Source organism: Catharus ustulatus, chromosome 1 (genome assembly GCF_009819885.2).
Source record: "Catharus ustulatus isolate bCatUst1 chromosome 1, bCatUst1.pri.v2, whole genome shotgun sequence".
Taxonomy (NCBI): domain Eukaryota; kingdom Metazoa; phylum Chordata; class Aves; order Passeriformes; family Turdidae; genus Catharus; species Catharus ustulatus.
The window spans coordinates 3822380-3847770 of NC_046221.1; the positions used below are offsets into that span (position 1 = coordinate 3822380).

Genomic DNA, 25391 nt, shown 5'->3' on the forward strand with positions numbered 1-25391 from the left:
TACCCCAGCACTGCCAGGTCACCACTAATCCCTGTCCCCAAGGGCCACATCTAAATGGTTTTTGAACACTTCCAGGGATGATGGCTCCACCACTGCCCTGAGCAGGCTGTTCCAATGCCTCTTCACCTTTTCAGCAAATAATTTTTTCCTAATACCCAATCTGAACCTTCCCTGGTGCAACTTGAGGCCATTTCCTCTGGTCCTGTCCCTTGTTCCCTGGGAGCAGAGCCTGATCCCCACCTGGCTGCCCCTCCTGTCAGGGAGTTCTAGAGAGTGAGAAGGTCTCCCCTGAGGCTCCTTTTCTGCAGACTGAACACCCCCAGCTCCTCAGCTGCTCCTCATCAAACTTGTGCTCCAAATTCTTCCCATCTCTTCACAAGCTTTGCTACTGCTGTCCCCAAATTCCTGCAAATATAAAACAAGGCACTTCATAACTCAGCCTCCCATCAGAATGTGCTGTCACTTGCTACACTCCTCTACCCAAAACCTCACATCATCAGCCTTTGAAACAGGTTTGGTGTCATGTAGACCAACATGATAGAAAAAAACCACAAAATTCTCCTGGTGACACCATGCTTGGAGCCAGGTATTGATGATCTGCTGGCTCTTCCTTCCTTCATCATTCCCTCCAAGTGGAAAGATAGAGGAGAATGCTGTTTGTGCTTCTTATCCTCTAACCAGTTGTCTGGGTCATGAAGACATGAAAACATGAGGATATGAGGATATGAAGACATGAAAACATGAGGATATGAGGATATGAAGACATGAAAACATGAGGATATGAGGATATGAAGACATGAAACCACAAAAGGAGTGCAGTGAATCTGGGAGGAGCTGGGGTCACCAGTGAGATCATTTGATGCATTTAAACACAGTCTCTGAATCAGGGATATTTTAGGAGGTAAGAGCAAGGAACAGCTTGCAGTTCAACTCCCCTGCTTCCAGTGCTCTTTCCCAAATTAATTTTTACTGATCCCCACAGAGACTGATTCCCAGCCTCAATGGCACATTGGTCTGAGTGAAATTTTGAAAATTTTATGTCTTTATGTTCCAACCTCAGTCTTTAAGTCTATGCTGAGTGAATTGCTGCAACTTCTCTTTGTTCAATCCATCCTCAGACCATGCACCGGGGAAGAACTACCAGAAGAGTCCAGCCAAAGCTGTGGCCAGTGATTTTGGTCTGGAAAGGATTAGAATAGGAAGGAAATAATGAAATCCTTCTCAGTGGAAGCCTGTAGCCTCAGTCTGTGGTGTCTGTGATGTGCCAGCCTTCAGGATCTCTGGGGTGGTGATTTGTGCTGCTGTTCTTGCACCATTCAGCACATATCAAGGCTTGTAAAACAAGTGGAAATGGCATAAGGGATGTTACCTGACATGAAGATGAATAGGAAACCTTCTATCATCGGATCCTTTGGGCTGGGGAACTCTGAATAGCTCTGTAAGTCACAATTTCTTCCCAGCAGTGCTCTAATTGTGTCTGAAGCAGCAGTTCAGCACCCAATCCCCTCAGCTCCCATTTCTCCCCTCTCCCATGTGCCTCTTTCCCTCTTGAGAGGCAGCTCTGTGCTCTCTGTGCTCATTTTCTTCATGTTGCCACTACCACCACCCCCAGATTGTGACATCCCCCTCCTGAGTTAAGAACAACCCCAGATTTCTCAGTTTCTGGGTTCTAAGGAAATTCATTCATGCCAACCCCTGTGCCTCCAGGAAAGCTCAGTTCACTAACTTGTGACACAGCTGAAGGTGTTTTCAATTCTGCCTCCTGCCAGTTGCAGTGTGATGGGAATGTTCTTTTTCTGTGCTGCCTGGGAGGGCACTTATTGCTGCTCCTGGAGCACAGCCTTGGTTACTTTTCCACTCCACAGAGCAAAGCCAATAATTAATCAAGGAGGAAGTAATTGTGGGCTCATTGCCGTGGAAGACTGATATGGGTGTTTAAGTTTTCAAAATGAGACAGGTCATTCTCATGAATAACAGGAGTATTTACATTTAAATTAAAGCTCATAAATTTAAGCCACCTTCTATCTACAAAGAGGCAGGAAAAGACCTGTGGAGGATAAATGACTCCTGTGAGTGTTCTGAGGTTTTTTCCTCAGGCTTTGAGATGAATGAGTGTGACAAGGTCAGCTTTATCCTTTCAGCAAGCATTAGCTGAGCTGCAGGGCTTGCAGGGCTCCTGTTCAGCACTTTTGTTGCCCAGTTTGGGAGATGTCCTTCATTCAGTGCCCACCTCAGACTCCAGCCTGGCTGCAGAGATGAATTCTGTGCACAGGGTAAGCTCCTGAGCCCAGCAGAGCAGTCTCACATGAATAAAGCCTGGAATGAGGAGACCCTTTCCTCAGTATCCCTCCAGATGCTTTACACACACTAAATTACAATAATTCCATGCTCCAGCAGTGCCTGAAAATGAGAGCAGCTTTCTCAGGTGGCTGATCCCCTGTTCCATCACTGCAGCCCTGCACTGCTCTGCCCTGCAGCCTCCACACACTTCACAATCCTGCAGACTCTCCCTCCCCACTCCAATCCTGACACAATTATTTCTCCAGCTTTCTCTGGCCTTGGCTGTGAATTGCATTACTGCCACTGTGATTTCTGTGCTGGGGGTAGTTAGGAGACAGAGCCATGGGCTCTGGGCTTGTGGTGAGCAATAACAAACTTTCAGTGTCCAGTTGGGACTCTTATTAAAAGAAAATGAAAAGGAAGAACAAACGAAAAAAAAAAATAGGGAAAAGGTTAAAACCATTCTGTGCCTGGGGTCACATCACTGCCTGAGTTATTTAAGGGAGTCTGTGACACTTCAGGCATCTCAGATAACCTTTCATGGCTCTGTTAACCCCAAATACAGAAAGCTTTTTAGCAGGTGAAAGCACCTATTCACCATCCAAGCCACACACCCAGTGTCTCCAGAAGGGAATGAGGCAGTGGGGTGGGGGTACTCACACCCAAAATAGTGGGACAGGAGAGCCAGCTGTCCCTGCTTCGTGTCCAGAGCCAGAGCTTCAGTTTGGTCCATTCCAGCTGCTGGCCACATGAATTTTACACCTTCCCTCAAAAAATGGGGCTTTTTGAAAACAAGGAGAGATTTGATAATTATCTGTTAAGTTTGGGGGTTTCAACACAGACCAGCCCCTGTTGCTCTGGGTCCTGCACAGACATCACTAAAAGTCTGAAGGATGCAGACTGATGGGCAAGGAATAAAAACCAGTGGGAACCAAGAAACAGTGAGGAGGGCAAAGATCATGTGGGCACTAGATAGAAACATAGAACCATAGAATTGTTATGATTGGAAAAGACCTTTGAGATCATCAAGTCCACTGAGGTTTTCTTAAGACAGGCAATGTAGTTTTGATGACTGGGATCTTCCTGGGGGAAAAATTCTTGTTTAGAAAACGAAAATCTACAACTCTTTATTTGATCCTGTTTGCCTGTGAGTCCAGTCCAATGTCCTGCTGCAAATCTTGGGGCAGTAAGATTTCCCCTAGCCAGATTTAGTGATGTTCCAGCATATGGGATGATTAAACTAAAAAATATCTGAATATCCCCCACTGCTTTATCTTACCTTTACCAAGAAATATTCAGGTGGCAAGTGTGTTTTGTTGTTAGAGCTCTCAAAGCAATTAATTTCATCTCATAACTCACTGTTTGACCTGAATTTCCTTAGTTTTAGTCCCTACTTCCTCCCCTCCCTAGAAGCAATGTTTCAAACTCATCCTTTCATTTGCTAATCCTTGACCTGGAGGGAGTGAATAAAAGATGTAGGTGAAGAGCAGCTGCAGGACATTTGTGTGCAGGATGATCCACAGAGGACAGCCCTGAGTAGGAAGTTTCAGAGCCAGGTGATCTCTAGGGCTCAGCATGGGCAGCTTGGTTGCCTCATTTCTTTGAAAGCCAAACCCTGACCCTCAGCCTTTTGTTAGAAGTGAGATTCTCAAAGCTGGACGTGTGTGACATGTGCAAGAGCAGTGTTTGGGAGTTTGTAGCTTAAATAAAAGAGAAAGGGTCTGAGCAGCTGGAGGTTTGTTCTCCAGATAACTCATCATGAGTCACTGAGGCTCTCAAACCAAATACCAATTTCATTTTGGCAGCCTGAGTTGTTAAACTCAGAGGCTGTTTTAACACTGGCTTATCAGGGTTACACCTCTGAGTGTCTCTCTCTATCTCATACGTGGGAGCTCTTCTGTTTGTTTTTTTTGCTAAATTGCTTGAAATCTCTGAGAGATTTGTGAGGCTGAAGGACATAACAGAATTGCTTCTGGCCCTAAGACTGACTAATTTAGTCCTAGGAAAAATACTTTGAGTGTTTTATGGCAGGAAAATAGTGTTTGTTGTTAAGGAGAGTGGCTTGTTTGCTGTGCAAAAAGACCTGAGGCAACAAGAAGTTGGTTACTGGATTGTGACTCTCTTTTGCTGCCCCTGGGGTGAGATCAGTCAGTTCCAGCTGAGCAGCTTTGAGCCACTTTCTGTGTTTGTCCCACATTATCTGGCAGCTTCCCTGGCAAGCAGGGAGCCTGATACAGCCACTGCCAGATCCCAGGAAGTGCTCTAGCTGTTTGAACCCCTGTGGAAGTGATTTTCATAAATGGAGTGGTTTGCTTTTAGCTGAGAAAAGATCATTTAATTGAAGATTCTGTAACTGCAGTGCTGCAGCTTGGCACTTGCCATCCTTTACCAGTTCACAAAAAATCAGAAGAGAAATGTTCTGGTCTTAAATTGAACCTGTCACCTGTCTTGCTTCAGTGATGCTTGGTTTTCTGGCAATAGTATCATGCCCTAAATGCCTCCTGGAAGCATTTCCAGCAGCAATTTCTATTTTTCTATTTCCTATGTGCCGTCTTTTGTTTTATGGCACTGTGTCCCAGCTTACTGTAGCTCATAATTTACATTGCACCTGAATGGGGGCTGGGAAGGGACTAAAAACAGACACAAATATTTCCTGGTGAAGGAGGATGTGCAGCTAAGCCCAGGATTGAAAACCAGGCAGTTCATGCTCTCCTGTTGCATTAATTCCAACTCACACAGGTGAGCCTGTTCAAGAATTAAGCAAATGTAAACTACTCCAGCTTTGCCACTCCAGCACAAATATTTGTCACTAATTCTCCTTCTGTGAGCAGCTCAGCAGCCTCCAGGGCAGCCTGGTTGTTCAGAGGCTTTTCCAGTTGTTCTAGAGATGGAGGGAAGGGGAGCAAAACCAATAACCAAGGATGAAGTGGCCATTTGAATGTTTTATTCCTTTTTCCAGTAGATCCTGTTACACTTGCTTGAATTGATTCAATTGTGTTGTCAAGACAAATTGTTGTGCATGGCTTTGCAAAACCACAAACCTCCTGTTTCTCAGAGTAACAGAGGGATTGCAGGGGGATAAACTGCAGTGAACAGAATTTACTCATTTCTTTTATAAGTTACTGATGTGTGTGTGTATTTTCACTATATGCTCACTTAAATTTGTTTCCCTGTTCAGGAGTATCAGATGCCTGCGGAATATTATCCACTGGAACTTGATCACCACGTTCATCCTGAGGAATGTGATGTGGTTTCTGCTTCAAATGATAGATCACAACATCCATGAGAGCAATGAAGTGAGTGCTGGGAGGTGCCAGGGCCCTGCCCTGGGCTTTGGGGTGCTGAGTTTGGATGAATATTGCAAGGGACACTGATCCATGTGCTCACAGAGACTGCCATGCTTCTCTTCATTTCCATGTCAGCTGGGCACTCCTCATCCTTGATTAGCTCTTCAAATGTGAGATCTGACATCTGAACTTCAGTCCCATGCTTTGGGAAAACAAATAGAAAAATCATTAGTGCTCACACAAAGAAGATGTCCGTGCATAAATCTCTGTTATTATTGAGATCTAACAGATGGTCCTTTGAGAAAATGTAAATTCTGTTCATTCAGTGTTTGCTCTGTGTTTCTGGCAGTCTCACACTCCAAAGGATGGAGTTTGTGGCCAACAGTTTCATGCTGTGTGACCTGCTCTCATGATAATGCTGCAAGTCTTTATTGAGATTTTCACAGTTTATTAGGAAAAATCACTTGCAGACAGGACTTAAATACCTCTTACAATGTGAGCACAAAGTGACAATGAAAATATAAACCTGCAAAGACAAGGCTGGATCATCACATGCCCCAGTTTTCATTAGCTCATCTTTTCTCTGCAGCCCTTTTAGGAGAGGTGCTTTATACAAGATTAGTGATAACTTTGTTATGTGATTGTGAGATAAGCCAGTCAAAATAACACCACCAAAAATGAATGGGGACATCATTTATTCTAGCTATTGATGTGCTATCAATGGAAATTAAATAACAGATACAGAAGCATCAATGTGGAAATATTTTGCATTAACTTTATGATGCTTACAAAAAAATCAAGAAGGAATTGGTGAAGTTATCTGGAGCTTAATGTGGGTACATGTGGGGATCAAGAACCCTCATTCCCAATCCACTGGCCAGTTCCTTTTAGTTCTGACACAGGAAATAATTGGATATAATTGTTTTTTTACAGTTGGGAAGGGAAGGGAAGGGAAGGGAAGGGAAGGGAAGGGAAGGGAAGGGAAGGGAAGGGAAGGGAAGGGAAGGGAAGGGAAGGGAAGGGAAGGGAAGGGAAGGGAATTGAAAACAAAATTTTTCAGCTTGTTCTGTGTTGTTTTAGGCTTTAATCCTATTCTAAGGGTGAAGCCAAACTAAATTTTAAATATTAATGAAATAATACAGAAACAAAAGTGTTAACACATCCAAAAGATTTCTTCTTTTTATTTCTATTCAAAAAACAGAAGTGATCACAGCTTGTGGATAGACTGTCATTTTGTAGCTGTGCTTCTTGCCCAGTAAATTCTTAAACCTCAGAATTTTACTGAGTTTGGTTGCTCTGTTGGCTGCCTGTAGACCATCAATGCTAAAATAAAATTAACTGAGGGTAGAAGTTGCAAACACTTCACTAGAGTTAATTAAAAGGCTGGAGAATGGTGAGACCAAAGTGACCAAACTCAGTGATAGCAGAGAGCCCAGGTAATCAGAATTGTGCTTCAGGAATGCACTCGATGTCTGCTTGGTAAGAGGGAGTTTTCCCAGACCCAGGTGAGCAGCACTATGGAAATTACCCTCAGTTCCTTGGGATTTATTGCTGGCATGTTCACTGCACAGCCATTCTGGAGAGATGCTTTAGTGATAGAGAAAAAATTCCTGTTGAGGTTGTGGCAAAATTCAGAGGTGACATGTGACATGGTGTGATTACAGAATGGAGCACCAGTGGCAGGAACAGAGGGGATAATTAGCTGATAAAAACATGCTTTTAAAGTACTTTTTTCCTTTAAATATCATCAGCTCACCTGTGATCAAACGATCTGCTCTTCTTGGAGGCTTGTTCTGGAACCTGAATTTTCCAGAAAGGTTTAGCTACAGCAGATCCTGCATGTTATGGTCAAAGCCAGCCTCAGCAGAAGGTCACAGATGGATCTGAGTTCTGGCAGCACCTAAAATATTGTGATTCCAAGCCACAGGATAAATCTGCATCCCATGAATGAATTCTACCATTGATTTTTTTAAGGGAGTAACATCACACAGAATCTTTTAAAAGTTCTCACCATGATTTTAAAATATTCTTTTCCATTCCCTTTCCAGCCCTGGTGTCGATGTATTACCACTGTCTACAATTATTTTGTGGTGACCAACTTCTTCTGGATGTTTGTGGAAGGCTGCTACTTACACACTGCTATAGTGATGACCTACTCCACAGATAAGCTGAGGAAATGGGTTTTTCTCTTCATAGGATGGTGTAAGTGACCTTTGTGGTTAAAATGGTGCCTGGCATGAAAATGTTAAAGACAAAGAGAGGCAAGAATAAATACTGTGAATATCCATAAACTGCAGACTGGGAGGTTCCAGCTGGATGTTAAGAAAACAGAAAATGTACCAGGAGATGGTGGAACACTGAAACATGTGACTTCAAAGCTGTGAAAACTCTGACCTTGGGGTTATTAAAAATTCAGCCAGGCCAAGCCTTGGCTGAGGTGGGTGAGTATTGATAGTTCTGCTCAGAGCAGGAAATTGGAGCAAACACCTTCAGAGGTCCTTCCCAACCAACAACTCCATGTTCTGAACTCAGCCAGGAGATGTTTGGCAGGACAAGCCCCATGCAGGCAGTTGTTTCACTTGAATGAAAATCTGAGGTCAAACAAAACTAGTGAATCTAGCAGTTCTTTTCTGTTGAAATAAGAAAGGTGGGAAAAAGTCACCAATATTTTCTTTTGTGAAAGCAGAATGACATTTTGTTCAGAAGTGCCTCTTCCTCTCTGCAGAAGTAATTGGATTGCAGTTCTGAAGGCAGAAACAGTCTTTGAAACAAAATATGTAATTCAATCCAAAATCAAATGGGAGGGAAGAGGAGCTGTAGTAGAAAGAAAATGTTTATCTGGGGAGTTGATTGAATTTTTTCCCCAATAGTTTTCAATTCTCTCAGCAGACTGGAAAATCAGCTGCTTACACAGCTCTACAGACCCACAGACTGGTTTGACTCTGGTGTTTTCACTCCCTACCTCTGTCAGCATCCTCTGGGTCTCTCATGATTAATGCAGAGTGCTGTGAGCTGAATAAACCTTTCCAGCCCCATTTGGGTGCATTCTGCCTCTGCTCTGCCTCCTCATACACATCTTTTACCAGTCTTACTCTCAAATCCCTATTCCTCACTTAACAAGGAAAATGTTTTCCTGCAGGAGAGAGGACATGGCTCCATTTTCTCTTATATATGGACAAAGAACGAAAAGTTGCTGTTTTAGTTTGGAGGACAGGTGTCTGTTGAGAAAGGCAGGAGCTTCTCTTTGAAATGGAGAATGGAAACCCCCTCCCTCCAAATTATTATCATTTTGAAATCAAGGGGCTCTCGGGCAAAGATATGGGAATTAGGAATAACAGTTCTTTACTAGAGAAATTAAAATAGAAATACAGCACTACAAAGAACAAACCCCAAACCCTGACACAGTCAGAGTACAACCTGACACCCGTCAGGCAGGGTGTTGGCAGCAGTCCCATTCCATGGTGGCTGCATCCTCCTGCAGTGACAGATGTGGCTCAGTTGGAGCAGTGCTCCTGTACAAGGTGCAGTTTCCCTCCGGAGCTCCAGTGGGGATGTGGAGAAATCCGGTTTTCCTCTGGAGTCCAGTGGAGAAAGGGGCTCCCTTAGTGTCCCAAACCTCTGTTTCTATCTTGGTAAGAAATGTTGGGCTCTTCCCCCTGGCTGGAGCAACTCCCAATGGGATGCAGTAATTTTATCAGTGCCACAGTGGGACTCAATGGCCATGAGCAGAAAATGACTGGCTGGAGGAAGGATGGGTTGTGAAAAGATAAAGAACAATGCCCTGCCTGGTTTCAATGGATGGCCCATTAGCAGAATATCTCCCACAGAGATCAGGACCACTGCCCCCACCCTCAACAGATGGTGATAGAACAGATACCTTTGATCACACTCTGTATTGTAACGTGCGGCTTATAATCAGGTGTGGCTTATAATCGTGAAATTACTGTACTCTTCCTCCCTTTCAGGTTCCTCCTCCTCCAGCAAATCCCCTTCAAACCAGCTGGTTTGGAAGGACTAACACTTGTTAGGGAGTGCAGTTATGTCTTTAAAGTTAAAAGTAGCTGGACCCTTCAGAAAATAAAAAAAACAAAAATTCTGATACTGCAAGATACCAAGCTAGTCTTTCTCACAATCCTATTTCATAAGGAACACTGAACTCAAACAAATGGTTGAAAGTTTTGAAATTGTACTTCATCTAGAGATCCCAGTATGTTTACAAGCTTCTTGGAGCCTAGGGAATAAAAAAAAACCTAAACACACACTTCCAAGTACTGTCTTTTAGGATTCTCCTGTATCATGTGCAGGAAAATGAAAAGGGACCAAAACTGCCTTTCAGTCAGCCAAAATTCTTGTGGTCACTTCTGTGGAAATATAGATATATATGTGTGTGTTTGTTAATATTTTTATTAACTTTCCTTATTGGTACTAAAGTTTTGTTGAGATGATCTTTCTTCATTTTAAAATTAAAAGACCTTAGCAGTGGTGATGTCTCAAGCAAAGCAAGACAGGACCACTGTTATTTAGATCTGCCATTCATTAACTCAGACTCTCTTCACACAAATCTGAATTTACTTTGGCACCATGGACACATCCATCCATCCATGATAAACTCCTATTTTATTTTTTTTTCTCCTGCAGGTATTCCCTGTCCAATCATCATTGCCTGGGCCATTGGCAAGCTGTACTATGAAAATGAACAGTAAGTGATGTTAATATTTGTGTTTGTGTGGTTCAGATGTGTATTCCTTTCCACAAATTAGGAAATAAATACACATCCAAACCATATCCCAGGTCACATATTCCTGCTTTACTGGCTGTGCATTTCCTTCTGCCTCTGTTTGAGGATCTGGTCCTTGCTCAGCCATGTCCTGTCCTGCCTGATTTTTTGCATGGGGTTGGAGAGCTCTTGTTTTCCAAGGAAAATGTCCCTAAAGAGCTGCCAGGTCTGATCAGTTCCTCTGACAAGTTCCCAGGGGGATCTCCTCCCCTAATTCTTCAAACAGCTGGAAGTTCCTCATCTAAAACCCAGGGTCCTGACTTTGCTCCTTGCCAGAGCTTTTGTCCTTTCTGTCCTGAGCACTGGGGATCATGTGCTGCTCCCAGGAGGTCAGACCCTGACACAGGCAGCAAACAGGGACTTGCCTGCAGCTCCCAAGACTGTTTGGGACTGCCCAAAATTCAGGAAAAATGGGAGGTTCCTCTTTCTCCATCTGAGTATCCATTTAAGTTGTTTGGAGGTTGAGCTGGGGTTCAGGTTGTGTAGGTCATTGTAGTTTGAAAGCTCAGAATAGAAAGGATGTTAAGAAAATGTTTTAACCAGCTTCCCAACTTTTGAATCTTTGTATTTAATAGAGATGTTGTGCACTATAGTGAGGCAACTATAACTGGTACTGTGGCAAATACTCTGTCTGGGGTTTAGCAAAATATGGCAACTTTGAAAAAAAAAAAAGCACTGTTAAATCTCAATTTAAAAAAACACACACAAGTTATTAAGAGTTATTGCAGTAATTTCATTGATAGGCATTTGTTAAGGGGAAGAATTTAAGTGAGATCCAGTTAACAATAGTGATAAAACCAGTGGTGGGTTTGGTTATATAAAGAACTGTCAGGGAACCCTGAGGAATATTAAGTAGTGCTATTCAACAGAAATGTGTTTTACACATCTGAGTTTTATCACTACTGTCTTCCTGAATTGTCCTCTTCAATATTCAGGGGGTGTTTATTTATCCTTCCATAGGTAAAGAAAGAATAAAAAGTGGTTAAATGGCTTTTATTTCACACAGATGCACCAAAAAATTATCAGAGATGCAGCAAATAATTGTCAGTGATTTAAGTCTGTCTTTTTTGTTTTTAAAGAAATTATTTTATTGCAGGAACAATGGCTTGTGTTGGATTTAAAGTCAGAGTTCAGGTGATTGGCAGAACAGTTTGCAATACCTTAGCTAAAAGTCCTAGTTGGAACAGTTAAGACTCTAAATGTGAAATATTGCTAATCAATTGCAGACATTTATAATATTTTTTGGCAAATAACTCCTCTGGGTGTTATTCACCCTGTTTAATTATAAATATTTAGATTACAATGTAACAATACAACCTAATGAGATGAACAGAAACTAAAAAAGCTGTTGGGTTTTTTTCTTCACTACCTGCAAAAGGCACCTTGGAGCAGCAGCTCCCCTGGAGAGTCCTGTGTTGCACAGTTTGTCCCTCAGTGTGGAAATAAATCCACATTAAATCTTCACTCAGCACAACCTTGGTCTGATACTGGACTTCAGATAATAAATTCCAGCATTTTGGTCTTCCAGCTAAACAACATTTAAATTCCAAAGAACAACAAGCAGCCTTTGCCCTGGAACATTATTTGTGCTCTACCAGCTCAGTTCCAAATTCTTTGCTGACTTTTTCTAGCCCACTAATTTCTGCCACATGCCTCAGTCTGCTTCATATTAGTCCCTCTGGTCAAGCAGCCAGCTTCCCAGGAACTCTTTGCTTCTCTTAGCTCTCTGAGTTTCAGGCAATAAAAAATAGTTCTCCCAAAATGCCTTTCAGAATCTTCTCTCAAATGTAGATCTTGCAAGTTCTGGAGAAATTTGTTTCCTGCCTTGGCATATCTTGTAATTATTTTTTTTTCATGTCTTTCCAGCTACATTAAAAAAAGAGTAAAATTCAAAAACACATTTTCATTCATTTAAGGCTGCCCTGGGGATTCTTCTTGGATGATAACTTGGCTGGAGAAACTACCTTATTCCAAGTCTTGCTTTTATGCCCAAATTTTGGAAGATGAGTTGCAAAATTTTCAATTCACACTCATTTTCAGCCAGTGCACCAGGGAATAGCAGACATCTTTCACATTTCTAACACACTCAAAGCTCCCTCATTCATTTGGAACTTAAAGGATTTAGGAATTGAGCCAAGAAAAGGCAAATAATTGCAGGGTGCTGAAGTGTGCTCTGATTCCAGCTGTGCACCTCCACACTCCTGGCCAATCAGAGCATCTTGCAGTGGGCAGGCAGCTCCTCCTGTTCTAGCAAACACCACTTTTTGGAGAGAGGCTTTGAGGGTTTGGTGTGATCCACAAGGATCCCATCTGAAGCAGAGCTTTCCTAATCCCAGTTCACTTCCCTGGACTCATGAAGTTGTGCCTTACAGGCTCCAACCTCTTTGAGGCCACCAATTACATCCTGCTGCTTGTAAAAGTGCAAATGTGGCTCTGTGGTCTCCCTGGCTCAGGAATTGCCCTTGTTTCCATGGCTCCAGTGTCACTGAATTATCTGTTTAAAGCAAACATGGGGAAGGCTTAAGTTTTTCTGTATAGACTTGTTATGGGGTATCCATGACAGGGAAGAAAACTCTCAGACCCTTGAACTCCAAAATCTACTTCCTAAGGGATCTGGAGCTCCAATGATCTAAGCCTTAAGGAATTATGAATGCAAAACTGTCTTTGCTTGGTGGAATTCTGGATCCAGACCCCGTGGCTGTGTCTGTAATACTAAATTAGCTGGGCCTGGATTAATTGCTAAGGCTTGACTTCCAAATTGCATAGAATAATTCACAACTGTATTATTAAATCTTCTTGGCCTCTAGAATCAGGGGAGCTGCAGTTTGTGGACTATTGGGAATGTCCTCTGGCTCCTGCTAGCTCCAGAGTCATTCCCCAGGAATAGTTTTGGACTTGGTTAGTTTTTGGCTTGGACCAAAATTACCCCAAGGAAAAGGGAATGGTGTGAGTTCAGACCTGAGCCAGGTCTCTCATTCATTTACCACCATAAACAGAACAGATTTATTGTTCTCAGTGAAGAGGATGAAGTGAGTGTCAGTGTGGGTTGCTGTGAAATCACAGGGCTCTTTTGTTGTGTTACACAGCAGGAAAAAAACCACTTGGAATGAGTGGAAGCCAGGCCAGCGCTCGGTCACGTGTGTCACATCCAGCAGTCACTGATTTCCAGGCAATGAGGTGAAACCCAAGTGCTCCAAGTATCCCAAATCTCCCACCTTGTGTTGTCTAAACAGGATTTATTTGTGAGGGAATCTGTATTCAGAGCTCTCCTCTGCTCTGGGACATTTCACTTCACCCCAGTCCGTTCCCAGCCTGTTTTGGGCTGTCCCAGACAGTTTGGAAGGGGATGTTGGAGCAGGAATTTGGTGGCTTCAAGTGATGGCTCTGTCCTGTCTGCTGGCTTTGGTGGCCATGGAATCATTTAGGTTGGAAAAGGCCTCTCAGATCGTGGAGCCCAGCACTCACCCAACACTGCCAGGTCCTGCACTAACCCATGTCCCCAAGTGCCACATCTGTGTGGGTTTTGAGCATTTCCAGAGGTCCTCAGATGCCTTCAAAGACAATTGGATGACTCCTTACCCATTCAGTGTTTTATTTAGACAGCATTTCCCTGCAACTTGAGACTTTTGCTTTAATTAACAGCTCTAACTTTGTGGAATGTGTCTCTGGATAAAAGGAGGTTTTTTTTCTCTTACACAGAACAATTCTTTAATGCCTTTCTCAGACATCTCCTGCACCCTTCTTATAGCAGGTTCTCATTTTTCCTGTAAATATTTACATAGGCAATACCCCAAACCATAGAGGGAACATGAATGTTTAATGGGAGGGGAAAGTGGGGCTCAGAGCTGTGTCCAACAACAGGTGATGTGCAGCAGGAAATTCAAGTACTTGCTGGTTGTTTATATATGATTAAATAATGCAGTGAGTAAAGGAGCATCTCTCTATAGTGTCCTTCATATTACAGTCTAAAAGCAGCGAATTTACCTTTACAAATTGTTTTCTTACTTGTTTTGTTTTTTACAGGTGCTGGTTTGGAAAAGAGCCAGGGAAATATATTGACTACATCTACCAAGGGCCAGTGATTCTTGTTCTCCTGGTGAGTGTTTGTGTGGGTGGGAGGACACTGCCATCTCCCACTGAGAGATTTGATCTGTCATGTTCTACATCTGCTTTTATGAAAAATAAGACACAAACAAGGCCAAACATCTTCAGGTGTTCTCTGAAGTGGATAACGCTGCAAGAATTGAAGTGATTTGGTTTTGGCTGTCTCTTTGGGTCTGGGCCATTCTTTCCTCCTCCCCCTGCTCTGCTGTGTGCCTTTTGTACACGGTTCTGAGAGGTGGGAAGGAAAAATGTTCAAAGCTGGGGGTGCATTACAATATCTGCTCATCCACTTGGGGCTCATGACAACTGCAGCCATTCTGTCACACACATTATTTACAAAAATGTAATAATCACAGTCAGGATCTGCATCTTGCACAGCCCATCTCCATCTTCTCCACCACCATCACTGCTGTGTGCTTGTTGCAATTTCCTATTTAGAAAAATGTAATAATCACAGTCAGGAACTGCATCTTGCACAGCCCATCTCCATTTTCTCCACCACCATCACTGCTGTGTGCTTGTTTCTAGGTTTCCTGTTGAGAAGTTTCCTTCCCAGTGCTGCCCACACTTTCCAGGCTGTTTATCTGTTTACCCAACACTCCATCTCTTGTGCTAACCAGGAGTAGGCAGAGGGAGAAGGAAGCTCATTCAAACCCATTTTGAGCTTTCAGCTGAAGCACAGTGGTGCTTCCCCAGAAAAAAAAAAAAAAAACAAAAAACCAAAACTGAGTGTGGATGGAAAGTATTTGTTAGCTATTAGCAAGGACAAAGATAAAAAAAATGATTCTGCTCTTCCAGGCAGGAGAACCAACAGCAAATTGCCAGGGCTCAGTGGGTTCCCCTCTCTTAGGAAATCAAGGTTTGCTGCAGCTGTCCCTTTTGTCACTCCAGCCCCCACGGGAAAGGTGTGAATGCTCCTCAACAGGCACCACTGGCAGCTTTCTCCAGGCTAAGAGGCCTCATGTTCTCAGCTTGTCACTGCCCTGCTCATGGGATTCAGAGTGAAAAAAGTTTCTGTGTTGCCCAGCAGCTGATCTGAGTGTGTGTCCTGAGAGCAGGAGAGTTCATTTCTGTGTTGATTGTTAAGATACAGCAAAAAGTTCACCTGAAAAGAGAAAAAAAATCCATAATAGGAGTATATTTTTTATGTAAAATTTCTTCTTTGTTCTAAGGAAAGAAATAGCAATGGGTGTGATATATAAAATAAATTTGTGCTGCTGAGGGAGCCATCACAAAACCAGAAAGAGCCTCAGAGTAAGTTGACCTCACTGTTACTGAGATTCCCTCACAAATAAATCCTATTTAGACAACACAAAGAGGGAGATTTGTGATACTTGGAGCACTTGGGTTTCACATCATTGCCTGGAAATCTGTGACTCTGAATTGTCTGTAACCCCTGTAGTCCACAGGATCTGTAAAATCATTGGGTAGCATCTCTCACAGATGCCATAGAGTCATGAAAATGGCTTTTTCCTCTCAGAACAGCATTGTAAATATTTAAATACCCAAAGAGACCCAGAAGATGGAGGTGTAGTTGGAGGCTGCCACTCTCTATGCAGCTCATTATATCTGCACTAATTTGGAAGAGCCTTGAGACCCCTCTAAACTGGGCCAGTGTGAGAAGCCCAGACCTGACACTGTGAATTGAACCTTCCACCTTGGCCTGCCTGCACTTGAGCCCTAATTAAAACACTAATGAGAAAACAGCAGTAATTGCAGGTGGAGTGGAAAGGATACAATTTATATAAGAGAAGGGTGAGCCCTTCTCCCCTCACCTTGGGGTTATTCCCCTCTGCCAACAAAATCTAAACAGCAAGTCTGAAAGGTCCTGTTACAACACACTCCTGATTCCTAAAATCTGCTCCCCCACTTTTGGTTTGTTTTGTTGTTTTTTTTTTTTAAATTTGAACTCTCAGTTCCCTTTTGGAGTGTTTCCAATTAAAACCCACAACTCCATGTTGTCTTAAAGCCTCTTGACATGCTCATTTTTTATCCTCAATGTGAATAAATTCAAACTAGATAATGACTGAAGCATCACTTGCTATTATTGGAGTTGACCCTTTGAAGGGTGCTGTGAAAAGTGCAGGATTAGAAGCACTGAAATTTGAGTGTGCCCTGTGCTCAGGGCAGCATAACCCAGATGGGATGTTGTCTCTGCCTCAGCACAAAGTGCTTCCTCTTTCCTCCAGTGAGGAGTGATCACCACAGGTGGAAAACAGGGATTTCAAAAATAGGACAACTCTGAGACAGCTGTCCCAGGCCTCTGCTGGAAAAATAGAGGCACAAATATTACAAGAAGAAATTAATATTATTTCCAAAAGAGGATAACACTAAAAGGTGAAATTCCAAACACTCCATGAAATCACAGTTCCTGTGCACCTGGGAACACTCCTCCTGGGGCAGCTAAAATTGGCTTCACCCACCTGAGTGAAGAGCCAAGAGCTCAGTGCCCAGCTCAGGTGAGCTTTGGTTACCTCTTGGACACATCTTTGTGTATTCCAGAAGCATCACACTCAGTATGATTAGAGTGCTGAATATTCTTAGAGGGATAAAACTTGCTTCTAAAGATGCAATTCTGTTTAAATATTATTTTAAGGATTTTTTTCTGTGAAAAATTATTTCCACTGGTTTTGATTTCTCATTTTCTTACCTCTGTGCATCGAGCTGCTGCAGCACAGGATGGTGTAACACAAGGAACAGGTCGTGCAGGAGCTCTAAATAAAAATAAAATAAAGATTTGCCTAAGAAACGCCTTTGATCATGGCAACAGCTCTCAAGTCCATCTCTAGATCACATCACTGTGTTGTATCTCAGGTACAAAAACTGAATGAGGCAGTGGTTTGATGGATTGATTGATTGATTGATTGATTGATTGATTTTTTACTTGTCTGTAGAAGGAGCTTGGAGATTGACTTGGGCTGAAAACAGGAAAACAATTTCAGAGACAATTTCAGAAAAAAAGGAAATTGAGTATAAGTGCTGATTCTGTATATTGGGCAAGAAACTTGTATTTTTATTGGCAAAACATCTGAGGGAGAAAATTTAGGTAATTTTGTTGTTTCATTCCTGAATGGATTTTGACTTGTACATATCTCACAAGAGCACTAATAACTGAGCACATTGGATGCTTTGAAATGTAATTTCTGGTAGCACTAGTAAATCACTCTAATAGGTATTTTCTCTTCAAATGAATACATTGGGGGTTTTAAACTCTGATCTGTTTTCTCAGTCACATATCTGAGTTTTAATCACACACTCCTCTCTGAAGCTAAAGAAGAGGCAAAGGGTTGGAAGTGAATTTCCTCCTGATTTTATTAAGGAAAATGCATTTCTTGTGTTCAGTTTTAGATGTAAAACTGCCAGGGAGTTGGTGGAGCACAGCAGGCTCAGAGCACAGAGCTCAGGGAAGAGGCAGCAGTTACCTGAGCTGCTGTTTCCCTCAGTCACCTCTGCAGAGACCCCAGCTAAGAACTGCTCTGCAATATTTCTCAGACCTCAGACTGCATCAATCTGTCATTTTTCAAACAGGCAGATCAATTTTTTTCACCAAAACTTTTAATTCTGCTTTAATTGATTTTTTTCCCCTCTTGTGCTTGAGGACTGAAGAGTTTTGCAACCTCTGTGGGTTTTGTGTTTGGTTGAAAACAATTCACAACAACCAATTAGCTGCTGGAGGGAGTGGGTGTATGGGTGGGGGAGGACCTGGAGTTCACTTCTGCCTCTGCCTTCATCATTTATTTAATTTTCTATAAGTTAGATTGCTGCTCAAAGCTCAGCTTCCCCAGCTATAAAGCCACTTGAATGATTAACTACTTTAAAATTATCTATTTAAAAATTATCCTCCCTTGCTTTGAGATGCCTGGATGACAAGCAGAGGAGTTAAGGCTCCTTATTTCAGTGTGGAATTTTGTTCAGGACAGAAAACCACAGATAGCCAAGAGGTTTTTGTGATGTGCTGCTCATTAAAGATTTTTGTGGTGGCAAGATCAAAGCTGGCCCCAGTAATGGAGGTGTGACCACAGAAATGGATTTTTACATCAGCATCCTCTGGCCTGGTTTATTTTCTTTCTCAGTAATTCCAAGTGATTTGTTTCCTTTCTTCTGCTGGGAAGTGAGATGAGGTTTTCAGGGAGCCAGTGAGTGTAATTCCAGCATTTCTTTTGTGAATGAGAGCTCCCAAAGCTCAGAACTCTCCGTGTACAGCTCAGATTTTTGTCTCCCTCGTGATGTTACCTTCCCATCAAGTGATTCCACGTGCCAGGTTATTGCTGATCACTCAGTCCCTGAAACAGCTCTTGGCAATCACTCTTGATTTTTGCTGTTCTGAGCAGTTTGATGCCACTAAAAATCTGTCATCCTTTTCCAGATCACTGAGATGTGTGTGACACAGCACAGATCTGCTGGTAGCCTCTTTGCATTGAGAAACCAGAACAACATATGTGGATGTGTACATATATACACAGATATTCCTGTGCTTTTTTCCTTGTGTCCTCATGCATGGGGCTCTTCCCTTCAACCCTGCAACAACCAAATTTCTATGGGAACCTTTGGATTTGAATTTGAATTCCTTCCAGAGGATTGTCCACTGGATCTCCCTTGTTCTCATTTTAACTCTTTCAGAGGACTTCACAAACCAAGTCATTCTTCCCTTCACACCTTGTTTCTTTTCTTTGCAAAGAATTTGTCCAGACCAGCTTCAGGTTGTGGGAAATATCAGTATCTCAATATAGCAACCACTGGCCATGACAGGAAAAAAATTTCAGTAAATACCTGAGTTCAGTTTTTCAAAACCAAGGCTATGGAAAGATAGGCTGTTTTTAAAGTTTGTCACATCAGAAAGTGGAGGTGCTTAATCTTATCAACAAAATCAGCTGATTTGTTGACAAAAAAAGGAAGTTTTTCTAATTGAGAGTTATCTTTCCACCATCCCAGGTTGCTCCAAGCCCCATCCAGCCTGGCCTTGGACATTTCCAGGGATGCAGGGGCAGCCACAGCTTCTCTGGGTATACCCTGTGCCTCAGCACCCTCACAGGGAAGGATTTCTTTCTAATATCCAATCTAAACAACTCTATTTCAATTTGGATCCCTTCCCCATGTTCTATCACTGTTTTCACTTCTTTTGGTCTGTCATGCTCCATTTCAAACACCACAGTCCACTTGTTGAAATTCTTCTGATTTTCTAAAGAAATCCAAGTTTTCTCACTCACTGTTTATGTATAGAAGTATCTCAGCTGTGTATGTAGCTGGATGCATTTCATTTATGGTTTTTTTTTTTTTTTCTGAAAAGCATTCCCTAGTCCTGTGTAAGCATCCTCCTTGCTGATATAATTGCTTCTCTGAATATTTTCTTAGTTTCTACTGACTCTCTTCACACTTCTGTTTCCACTTTTGCATTGTTCTGCTCAGAGACTGAGATATTATTATTATTAGTAGTATTAGTATTAGTATTATTATTACTGATATATTTTTTCATTTCCCTTTCTCCTTCCTATCTGAATGGCTTATGTTTTTTCTCAAACACTGATCAAATTAGTTTTCCTATTGATTTTTGAAAATTTCTTTTCTCTGAAGATGAGCAGTTCCTCCTCTGCTGCAGGTTTGCAGTTCATGACCTGTTGACATCCCTGAGTTGTTCTTGCAGGACCTTTATCATCATTTTCTTCTGGTTTGCATGCAGGTTGTGCTAGCTGCACAGAGCACAAAGATAATGCTGGTTTGATTACAGACCATCCAGAATTTATCTCCAATTTGCGACCATTGCTATTACTGACCTTCTCCTGTTTATATCTTGTAGTTGTGGAATCAATAATTGCCCAACAAGGAGTCCAATACCAAGTCTACTCTACAAATTGTCTGAAATTTCTACTTCTGTTTGTGAAATTTCCATTCTTCTTAATCACATCTGGTTATTCCTGATTGTACATAAAAGTGTTTTCCAGCCTTTTGCCCACTGTGGTGCCTGTGACCTTTGAAAAGGAAACTTTTGTGATAAGAAGCCCTGTCTGAGGATCAGGTCAGGCCAGCATGGTAGAACAATTAAAACAAAGCATTAATTAACTGGCAGAGTGCTCATCTGAGGTCAGGATGGCAGCATCCAGAGCTCCCACTCAAAGGACTGCTCTGATCCAATTTGGGTTATTAACCCTGAGGTGATTTTACAGCACTGCATAAAAACATGAAGTCTAAACAGAATAATTTTTACAGTTTCTGGGAGTGAAGAGGAGCAAGCATTCTAGGAACCACAGGAGCACAAGCTTCCTATGAAGCATGAAATACAAAGCCCAGCAGAAAATGAGCAAAATAAAAGCCACTTGTCCATTAAATTCTCAAAAGAAAGAGCAGAGCTTAATGACTTCCCTTTTAAACTCCTGGGCCTGGGGAAAACTGCAGAGAAGCTCTCAGAGTCAGCATTGCCTCTTTGTGCACTTTGGCTATTTCATCTTTATAAGGGAGATAAATTTCCTCTCAAGTGGAGTTTGGTTTTTATGAGAGAAAAATTTTTACCACCAAAATAATTTACTGAAAAGTTTCTTTTGGTTCAGAAGAATTTCTGGGCTTGTGAGTTCAGGTTATAATAGAGCAGTGCTAAAACAGATGGCTCAGATACTTTCTGGATCACTGGCTTGTAACTCCATTTTGGGGGTCTGAATTTTCATCCCAATTTAGAAATGGAAAGACTAAACTTCTGGCAAGAAATGAAAACTTTTTCTTTCCCATCTGTAGTTGGAGAGGGTCTTATTCTAGCAATAACAATATTCTCAGCATGGGATAAATAAAGGAGAAGAAGAAATAAGCCACTTTATTCTGTCTTCAAGACTTTGGATTCATTTCATCTGCCAGTAAATGTCAAGGTAAAAATCCTTAGTTATGTTTTCCATTAGGAAGCACAAAACATGGATAAACAAAAATGAATGAAAATAGAAAATGAGCCTAAAGAGAAATAAAAAGGATGCACTGCCTGTCATCACTACCTCTCTTGAATGACCTTTCCTGAGTCTCCATTTATGGAACTGATGTGGGGGTTTTGTTAGAGCTGCCCAGCTCTGAGGAATTAATCTGTTGACACAGAGCTCCAATAATAACAAAAAAGTCCTTGACAAATAATGGTGTACTTTGGTCAATACAGCACTTAGGTTCTTTTCTAGGAAAGCTCACTTTGCAGTGGAGTGAAATCCTTCTTCATCTGAAGCACTGTGAGGAACAAACACCAGAGGCTTCATCTTCTCTGCCTGTAAATCAGGCTCAGTCTGGTTAGCCACTAGAACTGTATGGGTTCTCTGCAGCTGAGAAAACAGCTCCATTTCCATCTGCAAGCCTTCAGCTCTTCAGCCTGTTCCTGCTTGATTCCTTTCTCCTGAGCAAACTCCCCCCATCATCCCTACCAGCTGGACAATTAAAACCCCATCTAATTATGCACTGAAAACTTGAGGTCAGACCTCTCTGAGTGCTGCCAAGTGTCTTTCTGAAATGCAGTGAGGTTTTTTAAAAGAAATCCTTAGAAGTGAACACACTGAAATGTGCTTTCAGAAGGCAAAACCAAAAATAAGTATTTTGCTGTGACCACATTTTCCTCTTTTCCCTTGGATTTTTTGCTCTGTAGGGGTGACCCTATCCAAGTCTTAAAGATGTCTCAGAGAAACCTTAATAGAGACAAAATGTTGGTGCCTCAAAACATTTTTAAGCTCCCATAGACTATAATGTCAGAGAATCTCTGTCAACACAGCCCCATTCAATTCATTGAAAGCTCACCTGGGATATCCTGGGCAACCTGAAGATCAGTGGAAGATCTGTGTGGGCAGATGGTTCAAGTCCAGGCCCTCTTAGTCCAAAACCACTCATTTAAAATATGTCAAGTGGACCACTATTGAAAAGTTTCCATTTCTTTCCAGTGAATATAAATAGATCTTGGGATAACCAACTGCTTCATCTAACAAGAAATGATGCCAACCCAACTCAGTTCCTTATGCTCTTGCTCTTCTTATCCTCACTCTGGGATGGAATTGATTTATGGCCAAGGCCAAGTCACTTGGCTTGTCTCTCTCTGGTACTAAATCTGGAAAGGGGAAGAGTCAGTAATCCCTTTTCCTGGAGAAACTGGGATGCAGCCAGCAGCAGGAGCTGTGTGTGTAACAGGGCTGCACTCATGTCCTGTCCTGCTGCAGCAACCCCTGGGCAGAGAAGCTCATGAGAAAGTGGAAAACCAAGCCTTGAAGGAGCTTCACACACTCTAATGGAGATTCTAAAGCCAGAAGGAGCTGTGAATTCTTTTTCTAACCTCCCTTTATGCACTGAAAAGGCCAGAGGATTCTCCTGACTTGATGGTCTTCTGCATCCCAGCCATCACCTCTTGGCCATGTACCTGGGACCCATTCCAGTACCTTCCCTCCAGCTCAGGATACTCTCCTTCCACCATTCACCAGCCTTAAAAAAAACCAAAACAAAAACTCAATTCTCTGGTTTGTAGGTAAAGGCAGACTGGTAAAAGAAGACTACAACAATAATGGAAGAAGCAGAGTGAAACTCACTCTGAAGTTCAGCCTGAGATTACTCAGGAGGAAGATTCAGTTTGAGTGGTCAATGCTGCTGTTACCTTCTCCTAGAAAATGTACAGTAATTTCACGATTATAAGCCACACCATTTTAATTACAATTTTGGTCCGAACCCAAAGTGCGGCTTATAATCAGGTGCGGCTTATATATGGACAAAGAACAAAAAGTTGCTGTTTTAGTTTGGAGGACAGGTGTCTGCTGAGAAAGGCAGGAGCTTCTCTTTGAAATGGAGAATGTAAACCCCCTCCCTCCAAATTATTAGAATTTTGAAATCAAGGGGCTCTCAGGCAAAGATATGGGAATTAGGAATAACAGTTCTTTACTAGGGAAATTAAAATAGAAATACAGCACTACAAAGAAACAAACTCCAAGACCTTACACAGTCAGAGTACAGCCTGACACCCGTCAGGCAGGGTGTTGGCAGCAGTCCCATCCCATGGTGGCTGCATCCTCCTGCAGTGACAGATGTGGCTCAGTTGGAGCAGTGCTCCTGTACAAGGTGCAGTTTCCCTCCGGAGCTCCAGTGGGGATGTGGAGAAATCCGGTTTTCCTCTGGAGTCCAGTGGAGAAAGGGGCTCCCTTAGTGTCCCAAAACCTCTGTTTTTATCTTGGTAAGAAATGTTGGGCTCTTCCCCCTGGCTGGAGCAACTCCCAGTGGGATGCAGTAATTTTATCAGTGCCACAGTGGGACTCAATGGCCATGAGCAGAAAATGACTGGCTGGAGGAAGGATGGGCTGTGAAAAGATAAAGAACAATGCCCTGCCTGGTTTCAATGGATGGCCCATTAGCAGAATATCTGCCACAGAGATCAGGATCACTGCCCCACCCTCAACAGATGGTGATAGAGCAGATACCTTTTATCACACTCTGTATTGTAACGTGCGGCTTATAATCAGGTGCGGCTTATAATCGTGAAATTACTGTAATTAGAAATAATGTCCTGGCAGGGTTTTCTCAGGCACCTGGGCAGTTTGTTCAAAGTCAGCACTGATGACCCTGCCTTCCTGGTGATCCTGGAGAGAGCTGAGGTCTCTGACCAGCCTGGTGTCACATGTGCCAGTGCCACTCACAGACTGCAGGGATGCAGGGATGCCTCGTGCTGCTCTGCTCTGGGCTTGGGCAGCTGAACTGGGAGAATCAAAAACAGACATTTATAGAATGAGAGTGTTTCTGGTGAAATAACTCCCAGAATTTTCAGCTAGCAATTCTTCTGGACTGATGAAGCACACCTCTGCAATTGAATTTCAGAAAAGGCCAAAACACTTAATTTTCTGATGCAGGCTGTGGCAGTTTGAATTTCCAGTTCAGATGGCAGGGTGCTGTCACATTGAAGTAGGACTCAGGAAACTTGAAATGCCTTCTTCAGCCCAGTTCACCACAATAATGATTCCCTGTGATCAGTCTGACTGATATTTGTATTTTTACCTAGGAATCTATAATTCAGTCTGGCACTTTTCATTACAGTTACAAAGCTGGCACATTTTGGACTGGTGCCTTTTTGGCATCCTTGGTAAAATAACCCAAACATGGCTGTGAGCTGATAAAGAACCTCAAGATTCAGCAGCAGAATTTCAGAGGGGAAGTTTTCTTTCTGTGGGTGGAGGTCACTTCCATTCACCTTCCACTGAGCAGATTCTGCCTGAACATTTCTCTCTGTGTTACTGAAGAGCAGTGCAGTCACCAGTGTGAGGAGTTGAAGATTCAGCTCCAACCACAGATCTGGAGCTGTTCTTGTCTCTGATAAATACAGCATGAACCAGTTGACTTCAAGCTCTTAATATGACAAAAACAAATCTGAGGAGAACAAACACACAAGCTGCACTGTTTTATTTACTTCTTGTACTCCCCAGGGCCCTGTTCTGCTAAGGAAATAATTTCCAAAAATGCTGTGTTAACTCCTAGAACAGCGTTTTTGTATCCCACATGGTGTGTTTACACAATTCCCTGTGCTGCCAGTCTCCCACTGTCTGCTCAGGTGTTTTATTGCTCCATTTGTTCCAAACCATGTAACAGGAGCCACAGGGAATGCTCTGATGGATGCCAAGATATGTAAACATTGAAATATACCCCATAGCACAGGGGAAAAAAAAAAGGAGCAGACTTTGAGAACACCTTTCAGTGCAGCTCTGCTGTGGTGTTTGTAAATGTTCATTTGTCAGTCACAGAATTGGGCTGAAAAATGCCTGGAGCCCTGGGACCCCGGAATTGTGTGTGAGATAAATATTTTCTCCCAAGCTGGGACCTCAGCAGTTGTGTAGTTCTGATAACTCTGGGACACACTCATGTCTTGTAAGCTGCTCTTACTTTATGCTCTGAGTGCAACTCCAAACCTGCTCCTATGAGCCAAATCCTTCCACTGATCACAGGCTACAAATCAATCTTCTCTTTAGTTC

At 42.5% G+C, this 25391-nt stretch overlaps 1 protein-coding gene across 2 annotated transcripts in view; it reads left to right on the top strand.

Annotated features, from left to right (window-relative positions):
• CRHR2 (corticotropin releasing hormone receptor 2) overlaps window positions 1–25391 on the top strand; it is a 134125-nt gene that overhangs the window by 90115 nt on the left and 18619 nt on the right. For both annotated transcript variants that reach the window (XM_033068099.1, XM_033068104.2), the window contains 4 exons: window positions 5459–5576; window positions 7616–7769; window positions 10206–10266; window positions 14368–14440. In XM_033068099.1, coding sequence (XP_032923990.1) covers window positions 5459–5576; window positions 7616–7769; window positions 10206–10266; window positions 14368–14440 — 406 coding nt within the window. The remainder of the gene's footprint in view (window positions 1–5458; window positions 5577–7615; window positions 7770–10205; window positions 10267–14367; window positions 14441–25391) is intronic.